Source organism: Mobula hypostoma, chromosome 10, assembly GCF_963921235.1.
Source record: "Mobula hypostoma chromosome 10, sMobHyp1.1, whole genome shotgun sequence".
Classification (NCBI taxonomy): domain Eukaryota; kingdom Metazoa; phylum Chordata; class Chondrichthyes; order Myliobatiformes; family Myliobatidae; genus Mobula; species Mobula hypostoma.
The window spans coordinates 5,875,159-5,888,907 of record NC_086106.1 but is presented as its reverse complement, the minus strand read 5'-3'; the positions used below and the strand labels follow the sequence as shown (position 1 = coordinate 5,888,907).

Genomic DNA, 13,749 nt, shown 5'->3' with positions numbered 1-13,749 from the left:
TAAATGATCTGGATGAAAGTGTAGATGGGTGGGTCACATATCACATGGTAGTGCGATGACACATGCAATTAACGTATTTTTACATATAACGTGTAATTAATTATTTCAACGAACAAGAATGGTTAATCAAACAATATAAAACAGATTACTTAAATATTATTGAAATATTAAATACACAACAGATACAAAGGTTGGTGGTGTTGTGGATAGCGTAGAAGACTGCAAAGAACACAGTGGGATAAAGATAAGCTGCAGATAAGGTGGAGAATTGGCTCAAAAACTTCTATAGTTGTACCATGGAGAGCATTCTGACAGGCTGCATCACTGTCTGATATGGAGGGGCTACTGCACAGGACCGAAAGAAGCTGCAGAAGGTTGTAAATTTAGTCAGCTCCATCTTGGGCACTAGCCTACAAAGTACCCAGGACATCTTCAGAGAGCGGTGTCTCAGAAAGGCAGCGTCCATTATTAAGGACTCCCAGCACCCAGGGCATGCCCTTTTCTCACTGTTACCATCAGGTAGGAGATACAGAAGCCTGAAGGCACACACTCAGCGATTCAGGAACAGCTTCTTCCCCTCTGCCGTCCGATTCCTAAATGAACATTGAATCTTTGGACACTACCTCACTTTTTTTTAATATACAGTATTTCTGTTTTAGCATCTATTCAATATATGTAATTGATTTCCTTGTTTATTTATTATTATTATTTTAATTTTATTTATTATTATTATCTTTTTCTCACTAGATTATGTATCACGTTGAACTGCTGTGGCTAAGCTAACAAATTTCACGCCACATGCCAGTGATAATAAAGCTGATTCTGATTCAGGTTCAGATGGAGCTTACCTGGCCAAATGTGAAGTGTTGCACCTTGATAGGTCAAATGTAAAGAGACAGCACACTGTTAAAGGCAAGACCCTTAACAGTGTCGAGGAACAGAGGGATCCTGGGGTCCAAGTTCATAGCTCCCTGAAAGTGCCTACACAGGTTGACAGGGTGGTTAAGAAAGCACATGACAAGCTTGCCTTCATTAGTCAAGGCACTGAGTTCAAAGGTCAGAAAGTTAAGTTGCAGCTTTAACAAACTTTAGTTAGGCAGCCGCTGGAATATTGCATAAATCCTGGTCGCCCCATTATAGCAAGGATGTCGAGGCTTTGGATAGAGTGAAGAAGACGTTTACCAGGAAGCTGCCTGGATTAGAGGGCACGTGCTACAACGAAGGGCGGACAAATTTGGGTCGTTTTCTCTGGAGCAGCGGAGGCTAAGGGGAGATCTGATAAGATTATGAGAGGCAGAGATAGAGTAGACTGACAGTATCTTTTTCTCCGGGTTGAAATGTCTAATACCAGAGGGCATTCACTTAAGGTGAGAGGGGGTAAGTTCAAAGGAGACGTGAGGGGCCGATTTTTTGCACACAGAGTGGTGGGTGCTTGGAACACACTGCCTGGGGTGGGGGTAGAGTCAGATACTTTAAAGACTTTTAAAAGACGTTTAGATAGAAACATAAATATGTGGGAAGTGGAAGGGTATGCACTTCGTGCAGGCTGAAGAAGTAAGTTTAGTTGGCCATTTGATTACTAATTTGTTGGGTTGGGCACAACATTGAGGGCCGAAGGGCCTGTTCTCGTGCTGTACTGTTCTATGGTGTGAGCAGAATTATCTGCAGCTTAATGTGAAAAAGACTAAGGAGCTGGTAGTAGACCTGAGGAGAGCTAAGGTACCAGTGACCCCTGTTTCTATCCAGGGGGTCAGTGTGGACATGGTGGAGGATTACAAATACCTGGGGATATGAATTGACAATAAATTGGACTGGTCAAAGAACACTGAGGCTGTCTACAAGAAGGGTCAGAGCCGTCTCTATTTCCTGAGGAGACTGAGGTCCTTTAACATCTGCCGGACGATGCTGAGGATGTTCTATGAGTCTGTGGTGGCCAGTGCTATCATGTTTGCTGTTGTGTGCTGGGGCAGCAGGCTGAGGGTAGCAGACACCAACAGAATCAACAAACTCATTCGTAAGGCCAGTGATGTTGTGGGAATGGAACTGGACTCTCTGACGGTGGTGTCTGAAAAGAGGATGCTGTCCAAGTTGCATGCCATCTTGGACAATGTCTCCCATCCACTACATAATGTACTGGTTGGGCACAGGAGTACATTCAGCCAGAGACTCATTCCACCGAGATGCAACACAGAGCGTCATAGGAAGTCATTCCTGCCTGTGGCCATCAAACTTTACAACTCCTCCCTTGGAGGGTCAGACACCCTGAACCAATAGGCTGGTCCTGGACTTATTTCATAATTTACTGGCATAATTTACATATTACTATTTAACTATTTATGGTTCTATTACTATTTATTATTTATGGTGCAACTGTAACGAAAACCAATTTCCCCCGGGATCAATAAAGTATGACTATGACTATGACTATATGTTCTATGGGACGTCCGAGTAACATTTTTGACCCGAAGAGTGGTGGTTGCTTGGAAAGTGTTGCAGGGGTTGTGCTGGAGGCAGACTTAAGAGACTCTGAGATAGGCACATGGTTGATAGAAAAATGTTGGGCTATAGGAGGGAAAGGTCAGTGTGATCTTGAAGTAGGTTAAAAGGTCGGCATCCCATTGTGGGCCGCAGGGCCTGTACGGTGCTGCATTCTAGGTGACACCAATAAACCAACGCCAAAGCAGGCACAAGGATTTTCCGGGGAACTGTACTTCCCTCAATCGCAGGACTCTGCAGAGAGTGGTGTGGACAGCCCAGCGCATCTGGAGATGTGAACTTCCCACTGTTCAAGACATTTACAGAGACAGGTGTATAAAAAGGGCCTGAAGGATCATTGGGGACCCGAGTCACCCCAACCACAAACTGTCCAGCTGCTACCATCCGGGAAACGGTACCGCAGCATAAAAGCCAGGACCAACAGGCTCCGGGACAGCTTCTTCCACCAGGCCATCAGACTGAATAACTCAAGGTGACACAACTGTATTTCTATGTTATATTGACTGTCCTGTTGTACATAATATTTATTATAAGTTACTATAATTGCACATTTAAACAGTGACGTAATATAAAGATTTTCACTCCTCATGTACTTGAAGGATGTAAGTAATAAAGTCAATTCAGTTCAATTCACTTCCTTTCTGAGGGCTTTGCCCCAAGCCATCGCCAGTGAGAAGCTTGACTTTAGCCCTCTATTTGCCCCCTCGGTCAAACCTCAGATCATCATCGAGCACGCCCCTTCCCCCCACCACCCCCGCGGTCAGCAGCAGCCGTTCCCCACACGCCGCCCAGTACCCCCCGCAGCGCTGCTGCTTGTGAGGGGAGCCTGCCCACGTCCCGAGCCTCAGCTCCGCTCTGCGGTACTGCGGTTCACATCGTTGGCACATTGAGAAGCAAACGAATTGTGCAGAGATGCAAGAAACCCAACGCTGCGGTCTGACGAGGTCCAGGCTTCCTAAAAATTGCGTTCGCGTGCCATTCAGTGCCTGACAAACCGATTGGAGCGGCTGAACTTTGCAGGGAAGAGTCGAGGAAGGAATTGTCAGTGAGATGTTGGACCTTTTATGATTGTTTCCCTCTGACAATGACTCGCCTTGTCTTATCAGAGAAACTTAGGACATTGATGCAACTTTGTCCTACCAGATTTCTCAAGTGAGAAGATCCACCCGGAGGTTTCTCCTTACCTGTAGGATGTGTCCACCCACATGCTGTTCAAACAGTTCGATAGCCAGGGAAGTGGGGCTTCTCCGCTGCTGGGTTCCTATTGCTGGAACACAAATAAGACTATGTTAGTACCGAGATAGTCAACAGCATTCTCGAACCTTGCTGGACTGGACTCTCTGCAGCACTTCCTAACTTGTGCACCAAATGGGGAAACGGTTAATTTTTTAAAAATGACATTTGTATGAACATTTTTAAAATCCTGGAAATACTCAGATGGTGGGGCAGCATCCGTAGGAAGAGAAACAGCTGACATTTCAGTGACAGTGTCTTCAATGTTGGCTCACTTATTCCCCCCCCCCCGCACCATTAACACTCCCTGATCTGTTATTTGCGACGTGTCAAGTTTTCTTGCCATTCTCATGGCAACCGTGGCCCCACCTAATCAGATATATTCTCCTTTGTCCAATTCATCAATCCCCCACCCTCTCCGCAACTTAAAACTAACTTTTTTTTTCTCAGTTTCCAAGCTGTGATGAATTCCTGTTTCACCTGTAATCCTCTAACGGCCCGACCCGTTGAGTGTTTCCAGCATCTTATCTCTTTTATTTCATATTTTCAGCGTCTGCGGTGAATTTTTGAGCTGCATTTATATAGTGTCTTATTGGATGCCGATCTATCACAGCTCAAGTATAGCCAGCACGAGGAAATCTGCAGATGCTGGAAATTCAAGCAAAACACATCAAAGTTGCTGGTGAACGCAGCAGGCCAGGCAGCATCTCTGGTCAGGACGAAGGGTCTTGGCCCGAAACGTTGACTGTACCTCTTCCTAGGGATTCAAGTATAGCCAGTATCAGACTGCAGCCACTTTCACAATACTTGGAGTAGTGTGAGCACTGTAGGGCTCCTTATCTAAGAATGGATGTGCTGACATTGGAGAGGGTTCAAAGGAGGTTTACGAAAATGATTCCGGGTTTAAAAGGTTTGTCATATGAAGAGCGTTTGATGGCTCTGGGCCTGTACTCACTGGAATTCAAAAGAATGAGGGGTGACCTCATTGAAACCTCTCGAATGTCAAAAGGCCTCAATAGAGTGGATGTGGAGAGGATGTTTCCTATGGTGAGGGAGTCTAAGACCAGATGGTACAGCTGAATGGAGATGAGGAGGATTTTCTTTAGCCAGAGAGTGGTGAATCTGTGGAATCTGTTGCCACAGGTGCTGTGGGGGCCAAGTCATTGAAGACAGAGGATGATAGATTCTTGATTAGTCAGGGCATGAAGGGATAAGGGGAGAAGGCAGGGGATTGAGGCTGAGAGGGAAATGATGCCATGATGAAATGGTAGGGCAGACTCGATGGGCCAAATGGCCTAATTCTGCTTCTATATCTTAGGGTCTTATGGACTTATAACAATAGCCAATTTGTGGACTGCAAACTGCCATAGGCGTCACCCTGTTGTCCAGATAATCTGTGAAGAAGGGCTAGAAACTGGCCCAGGATACCTACCTTTACTGCCACGTTTTGGGGCAGGTACATGCCTAGATCGGGAAGCTTCAGAGAGCGTGCAGAGGAGATTTACCAGCATGCTGCCTGGATTATAGAGCAATTCGTAGGAGGATAGCTAGAGAGAGCTTGGGCTTTTCTTACTGGAGCGAAGGAGGATCGAAAGTTGCCTTGACAGAGGTGTACAAGACAATGAGGCATAGATAGAGTGGGCAGCCAGAGACCTTCTCCCCAGGGGGAAATGGTAATATGAGGGGGCATAATTTTAAGGTGTTTGGAAGAACATATCGGTGGGATGTCAGAGGTAGGATTAAGAGTCGTAGGTGTGTGGAACACACTGCCAGGGGTGGTGTTAGAGGCAGATACATTAGGGGCATTTAAGAAACTCTTCAAAGTTCAAAGTACATTCATAATCAAAGTACACATATGCCACCATATACAACCCTGAGATTCGTTTCCCTGCGGGCATACTCAGCAAATCTGTGGAAGAGTAATGATACCAGGATCAATGAAAGATCAACCAGAGTGCAGAAGACAACAAGCTGTGCAATTGCAAATATAAATAAATATCAATAAATAACGGGAACATGAGATAATGAGATAAAGAGTCCTTAAAGTGAGATCATTGGTTGTGGGAACAAGTGAGTGTAGTTATCCTCTTTTGTTGAGGGGTAGAAGCTGTTCCGGAACCTGGTGGTGCGTGTCCTGTGGCTCTTGTATCTTCTACCTGATGGCAGCAGCGAGAAGAGAGCATGGCCTGGGTGGTGAGGATCTCTGATGATGGATGCTGCTTTTGCAAGACAGTGTTTCTTGCAGATGTGCTCAATGGCTGGGAGGTATTTACCTGTGATGTAGTGGGCTGAATCCACTACCTTTTGTAGGACTTCCTGTCCAAAGGATAGAAAAATGGGCGATAGAGAAATGTAGGCTATGTAGGAGAGAAGGGTTAGATTGATCTCAGAGTTGGTTAACAGCTTGCCACAACATCGTGTGCTGAAGGGCCTGTACAGTGCTAAACGTTCTATGTTCTATGTCAAATAATAGTCTGTATCACAGTTTCCTGTGCACCTGCTGATAAACGAGAGCTAAAAGAAGATGAATTGTTTACTCATTTTCACTTGAATTTTATAGCTGCAATTTTTTACTCTGCATCCCAGCATCTTGACAGTGACATGTGAAGTTTGCGAGGGTGAGTTTCCATCAGGTGACGGTTGTAACAGGGAATTTGCCTTTCCTATGGGATGCTCTGCGTCGTTGGTAAGGAGAGCTGCAATTCTGGTGCAAATGTTGCGATGGAAAAGTAAAGATGCAGCAGTGCAGCGCTCTCTCAGTTCTGCAGCACTGCATCAGCCTGGCTCTTTGCACAACGCACCTGAGCTGGGATTTGAATGCAGCACTTTCTGATTCAGATTGCAAACTATTGATCAAAGCTGACTGTGTGTTACTATCAGCATGGAGAGGCTGGATGCAATTACTTAGTTATTGCAATGCAGGGAGCTGTTCGTCCCGTCAGATCAATACTAGCTCCCAGCGAGTAATCATCTCAAGTCCCATTCCATTTACAGTCACAGAGTCATGGAAAAGTACAGCACAGAAACAGGCCCTTCAGCCCATCTAGTCCATTTCAACTGCCTACACCCATCATCCTGCACTGGGACCTCTGCCCTTCTTACCCCTGCATTTTCTTAAATGCCCCTCCATGAACCTATCCAAACTTCTCTTAAATGTTGAAATTGAGCCTGCATGCACCACCTGCATTGGCAACTCATTCCACACTTCATGACCCTCTGAGTGAAGAATTCTGCCCTCATGTTCTCCTTAAACTTGTCACAGATTACCCATAACTCATGACCTCTGGTTGTAGTCCCACCCAACCTCAGTGGAAAAAGCTTGCTTGTATTTACCCGATCTATACCCCTCATAATTTTCCATACCTCTATCAAATCTTCTCTCAGTCTTCTGTGTTCCAAGGAATAAAATCCTAACCTTATAATCTTTCCTAATAACTCAGGTCCTCCAGACCAGGCAACAACCTTGTAAATTTTCTCCCCACTCTCTCAACCTTATTTACATCTTTCCTGTAGGTAGGTGACCAAAACTACACACAATACACCAAATTAAGCCTCACCAATGTCTTGCTCAACTTCAACATAACATCCCATCGCCTGTACCCAATGCTTTAATTCTTGTTTCCCTGTCGATCTGTAACCTATTGCCTTTTGCAGATGCCTACAACCCACTTGCTAATTCTTTTACCACTGGCCTACACTAATAGTAATATACAGCGACCAATTAGCCCACCAATCAGTAAATCTTTGGAATCTGGGAGGAAACAGGTCGGGGTGGGACTTCGAGGACACACAAACAGACAGCACTGAGGTCAGAGTGGAACTTGGGTCTCTGGAGCTTGGAGGTGGCATTACCAACTAGTGTGTAACCGAACCACCCAATCATGACTTATCATTGGTAGTCAATTCTGCAAAGTTCATCCCAATCTATTGCCTTGGGTCAAAAGCTCCCATCCCCATTCCCCAGCCAAGGGTGATACTGTGTGGTGGTGTTGACATCACTGGTGCTGCGGACACACTGCATTTGCCTATCACCACAATAGGTCTACGGCAGATGCAGTCTTAATGGCTCTCCACACAGTCTTGGATCACCTGGATTATACAAATACCTATGTCAGGATGCTGTTTATTGACTATAGCTAGGCATCATTCCTGCAGTCCTGATAGAAAAGACACAGAAACTGGGCCCCTCTACATCCCTCTGCAACTGGATCTCTGATTTACTAATCAGACTACAATCTGAGTGAATTGGTGATAACATCTCCTCGCTGACGATCAACACTGGCGCACTTCTGGGATGCGTGCTTAGCCCGCTGCTCTACTCCCTCTACACCCATGACTGTGTGGCTAGGCACAGCTCAAATGCCATCTGTAAATCTGCTGATGATACGACCATTGTTGGCAGAATCTCAGATGGAGACGAGAGGGTGCGCAGGAGTGAGATATACCAGCTAGTTGAGTGGTGTCACAGCAACAACCTTGGAGTCAACTTGAGTAGTTTCTAAGAACTGATTGTGGACCGAGAAAGGGAACACCAACCATTCTTCATAGTGGGATCAGAAAGGGGGAGAGTGAGCAATTTCAGGTTCCTGGGGCGGGGGTGGGGTCCAATATCTCTGAGGACCTAACTTGATTCCAATATATCAATTTAGATATAAAGGAGGAAAGACAGCAGCTATATTTCATTAGGAGTCTGAGGAGATTTAGTTTGTCACCAAAAACATTAGAAAACTTCTACAGATGTACTGTGGAGAGCATTCCAAAAGGCTGCACCACTGTCTGGAAATGGGGTGTCGGGGGTGGGGGTGGAGGTGGGAGCGTGGGAGCAACCTGCACAGGATCGAAAGAAGCTGCAGAGAGTTGTAAACTCAGTCAGCTCCCTCACGGGCACCAGCCTCTGCAGTATCCAGGGCAGCTTCAAGGAGCGGTGCCTTAGGAAGGCAGCATCCATCATTAAGGACCCCCATCACCCGGGACATGCCCTCTTCTCATTGACAACATCAGGGAGGAGGTACAGGAGCCTGAAGGCACACACTCAGTGATTCAGGAACAGCTTCTTCCCCTCTGGCATCCAATTCTTGAATGGACATTGAACCCGTGAACACTACCTCACTAATTTTTATTTCTGATTTTGTACAACTTATTTAATTTAACTATTTAATATGCATAAATATATACTGACTGTAATTCAGTTTTTTTCTCTAAATTCATCATGTATTGTACTGCTGCCGCAAAGTTAACATATCTCATGACATATGCCGATGATGTTAAATCTGATCCTGATTCACGATGATCACTGGAAAGAATGCTTTTTCAAAAAGGCTCTAGTGCTTTCCTGGGGTATATGAAGAAGAAACTCTTCTCAGCTTTCAGCCGGACACAGATATCGATTATAACCGACGCTTTGATGACAAACTTCAACCCTGATGAAGATGACAGAGTTTGTCTTCGAAACATCATTATGTACCCGGCTGGAAGCCTGAGAAGATTTTATTCCAATTCAAGAGTGGACCACCCAGTATGCCAGAAGGCACCATTACAGGAACTCTCACCCTCAACTGCCCTCCATCCCCACTCCTCCCATTGGTCACCCAACATAGCCAATCAGAAAGCAACCAACTCTTGGCCTCCCAATTGGATAATTCCCTAACAGGCACACAGCCTATCAAAGCTATTCTACAGCCCTGATCCCCTATTGCTAATATTTTTATACCCATTAACATGTTTAGAACTGATAAAAAAATAGTTTACTATTAGTTCCTTTGTGATTTACTCTTGCCGGAGAATATCAATTATTACCTTGAGGATTCTGGGCATGGGAGAAAGCCGATAGGTTGTCATTCAGGAAGGGAGAGTCTAATTGGCTACAACCATGTGATCTACTCTTTCAATAAATGTGTGCCTGTGCCCTGAAAATCTTTGTTTTTATACACAACCAGTTTTAAGCTCCTCAGTTGCCATTTTCTCCACAGACAAAGTAAGGTTGTTCAAGCCCAGGTCACCTCCTGCCCCCTGTTGCCATGGTGAACTGAGAGCAGAGAGCCAATGTCAAAGTTCACTGGGCCGCCCAGTAACCAAGAAGGAATTGGTCTGGAGGCCTTGCCTCCAAAGTCTATCAACTTCCAAAGTATTAAATATTGCCTGAAGGGTCATCTTGATTTCTAAGTGGAAGTTTTAATCATGAGAACAGGCCACTGGGCTCATTGCTGTCTGTGTTGCCCCTCTTGCAAAGCAGAATTACTCAATCTGCCTCTATTCCCACAAGATAGAGTAACTTGTAGAAAAGGGGGGGGGGGACTGACAGAATAACTTGTAGGGGCTAGCAGGCACTCAGTGGGCCGAATGGTCTCCATTTGCACTGCAAGACCATTCAGCAACTACATACCTCAGTCAGGCACAGAAGATAGAGTAACTTGTTGAAAAACTGCTCAATACAAGAGGACATGGCTTTAAGGTAAGGGGTGGGAAGTTCAAGGGGGATATTAGAGGAAGATTTTTTACTCAGAGAGTGGTTGGTGCGTGGAATGCACTGCCTGAGTCAGTCGTGGAGGAAGATACACTAGTGAAATTTAAGAGACTACTAGACAGGTAGATGGAGGAATTTAAGGTGGGGGGGGTATATGGAAGGCAGGGTTTAAGGGTCAGCACAACATTCTGGGCCGAAGAGCCTGTACTGTGCTGTACTATTCTATGTTCTAAAAAGGGGACCAACAGAATTATTCTCTGAAGGGCTAGCATGCACTTATTGGGCTGAATGGTCTTCCTTTGCGCCAGAAGATGACTTGACCACTACACCGTGAATGGTACCTGGGCTGTAAAGTGATCTGGGATGTCCCAGGAAGGATGTGCAAAGCATGATATAAATACAAGCCTTCCTTCACCTCGTGTTGGGAGCCTAATTCATGCTGCAGTTTTGACGTGTTTGTGATATGCGCTGGAGTTCTCAACGGCCGCCCAGGGCCCTCTGCTGACTACGTGCCTTGAAAGCTGAAGAAGCCGACACTGGTTAAACATCCCCAGCAACTAACTAAACAAACAGCCATTGAGCATCCCAGTCACGCCGTGCTGATTGACTGACTGGCAGGTCTCACTGAATGCAGTGGGGAGAAGCCTCTGCTTTCAACGCAGCACTGTTCCAAGTAAACAGCACGTCAAACCGGCCTCATTCTCAGCTCCAAGCTCACTCTTGGCGTTGTTTCAGCCACTTCACTGATTTTAGTTCTTTTTCCGGGCACTCAGGTGGTTGGTAAGAGGCCAACCTGTTAGGCCAGTGTAACAGTGGTGAAAGAGACCATTTACTCCACTGGGGTCTGGGCAGCTGAAGTCAAGTTTACTGTCACAGGCACAACTGTCACATGGATATAGAGAAAAAAAATTATTTTTTTATTGGTCCTTCCAGCCACACCGCTCAGCCATTCCCCAATTTCATCCAAGCCTAATCAGTGGACAATTTACAATGACCAACTCACCAACCAGCTGGTACGTCTTTGCACTGTGGGAGGAAACCCACACTCTCAGGGGGAGAACATGCAAACTCCTTACAGGCAGCAGCGGGAATTGAACCCGGGTTGCTGGTACAGCGATGTGCTCAACACCCTATCATGCTGCCCCAAAAAAGAACGAACGGCAATGCATGATTGGTTTAAATTGACCTTAGAGTAGATTAAAAGGTCAGCACAATATTGTGGGCCGATTGGCCTGTACTACGCTATTATGTTCTGTGCTCTGTGTTTATGTGTAATGAAAGGTACCTTAGGACCCACACCAAAGATTCGAAGTACATTTATTAAAGTATGTATGCAGTATACAACCCTGAGATTCGCCTTCTCCAGATAGCCACGAAACAAAGAAACACCATGGAACCCGTTCAAAGAAAAACATCAAACCCCCAACATGCAAAAAAAAACAAATCATGTAAACTGCAAAAAACGAGCAGAAAACAGAGAACATAAAACATTAAACCACAGTCATTGAAACAGCAAACACGAGGAAATCTGCAGATGCTGGAATTTCAAGCAACACACATCGAAGTTGCTGGTGAACGCAGCAGGCCAGGCAGCATCTCTAGGAAGAGGTACGGTCGATGTTTTAGGCCGAGACCCTTCGTCAGGACTAGTCCTTTGATGTGATGCAACTTTGATGTGTGTCATTGAAACAGTCTTGCAATGTTCAATTTAATTCAGCTCAGTCTGTGTTGTTTGTTGACTGCAGGCCGCAGTGCCCCCCGATCAAAATCGCACAAAATAGCAACAAAAAAGGGAGTAACCAGAAACCAGAAGCACATTGTAACAGGAACTGCAGAGTCTTTACAAACAAGTATAACCTCCACCAGGTTGAGGAACAGTTATTACCACACAACCATCAGACTCCTGGACAGGCACGGATAATTTTATTCACCTCAACTCTGAACTGATTCTATCACCTATAGAATCATTTTCAGGAACTCTTTCAAAAACATCACTTTCATTTACACAGTTTGTCTTCTTTAGCACATTACTTGTCTGTCAGTCTTTGCCCCACTGTCGAGATGAAACCGCCCTCAGGTTGGAGGAACAACACCTTATATTCCGTCTGGGTAGCCTCCAACCTGATGGCATGAACATTGATTTCTCTAACTTCTGTTAATGCCCCACCTCCCCCTCGTACCCCATCCCTATTTATTTATTTATTTATCTATCTCTCTCTCTCTCTCTCTCTCTCTCTCTCCCTCTCCCTCCCTCTCACAGTAACACCTTGCCTGCTCTCCATCTTCCTCTGGTGCTCCCCTCCCCCTTTCTTTCTCCCCAGGCCTCCCATCCCATAATACTCCCCCTTCTCCAGCCTTGAATCCTTTTTGCCAATCAACTTCCCAGCTCTTGGCTTCATCCCCTCCCCCTGCTGTCTTCTCCTATCATTTCAGATCTCCCCCTCCCCCCTCCCACTTTCAAATCTCTTTCTAGCTCTTTTTTCCGTTAGTCCTGACGAAGGGTCTCGACCCGAAACGTCGACCGTACCCCTTCCTAGAGATGCTGCCCGGCCTGCTGCGTTCACCAGCATTTTGTGTGTGTTGCTTGAATTTCCAGCATCTGCAGATTTTCTCGTGTTTGCCTGTTTATGTGTAGTTTTTCATAAGATTCTACTGTATTTCTTTTTTCCCTGTAAAAGACCCTAAGAAAATAAATCTCAAAGCTACCTTATGGTAACATATATGTACTTTGATAATAAATTTACTTAGAACTTTGAACTATAGGCCGAGGGGTGAACTGGGCTGAGGGAGTGGGCAGAGGGAGGAATCGAACCAAGGGAGGAACTGGTCTGAGGGACTGGATGGGGTTTGCAGGCTGAGGGAGACACACTGTCCACAAATGGTCAGTCTAACTATCGGTTTACTCGGAGAACCAACCCCCGCCACATCCAGCACACACCTGGTCAACAAGGTTTCAGAGTGACGTGTGGAGAGATTTGTGGAAATAATTTAGACCTTAAGACCATGAGGCACAGGAGCAGAATTTGTCCATTCGGCCCATCTAGTCCACTCCACCATTCTATCATGGCTGACATATTCTCCCTCTCAATCCCACTCCCCCCGCCTTCTCCCTGTAACTTTTGATGCCCTTACTAATTAAGAACCTATTGACTTCCTCTTTAAATATATCCAGTGACTCGGCCTCCACAGCTGCTTGTGCCAACGAATTCCACAGATCCACCATCATCTGGCTCAAGAAATACCTCCTCGCCTCTGTCCTTCCATTCTCCGGTCCTAGACCCCCCCACTATTGGAAACATCCTCTGCATGTCCGCTCCATCCAGGCCTTTCGTGCTATATGAGTGAGTAGATAGTTTGTGCAGCGTCAGTTGACATATACACTGCACTAATCCTGAAGACATTTTAATCTTCTGTCTGACTTTGAAAAGCCGCCATCCACCTCAACTCCAGGAAGTGCACTCCAGCTGAAAGGAATGTGTTTTTATACCAGGTGACACACACAGAAAATGCTGGAGGAACTCAGCACGGCGTGCAGCATCTATGGGAATGAATAAACA

General features: G+C 45.6%; 1 protein-coding gene across 6 annotated transcripts in view; it reads right to left on the bottom strand.

Moving 5' to 3' along the window:
- The window catches only part of LOC134352622 (neuronal PAS domain-containing protein 3-like), a 751,612-nt gene that overhangs the window by 345,210 nt on the left and 392,653 nt on the right, over nucleotides 1–13,749 (bottom strand). For all 6 annotated transcript variants that reach the window (XM_063059934.1, XM_063059933.1, XM_063059937.1 and 3 more), the window contains one exon: nucleotides 3,681–3,763. In XM_063059934.1, coding sequence (XP_062916004.1) covers nucleotides 3,681–3,763 — 83 coding nt within the window. The remainder of the gene's footprint in view (nucleotides 1–3,680; nucleotides 3,764–13,749) is intronic.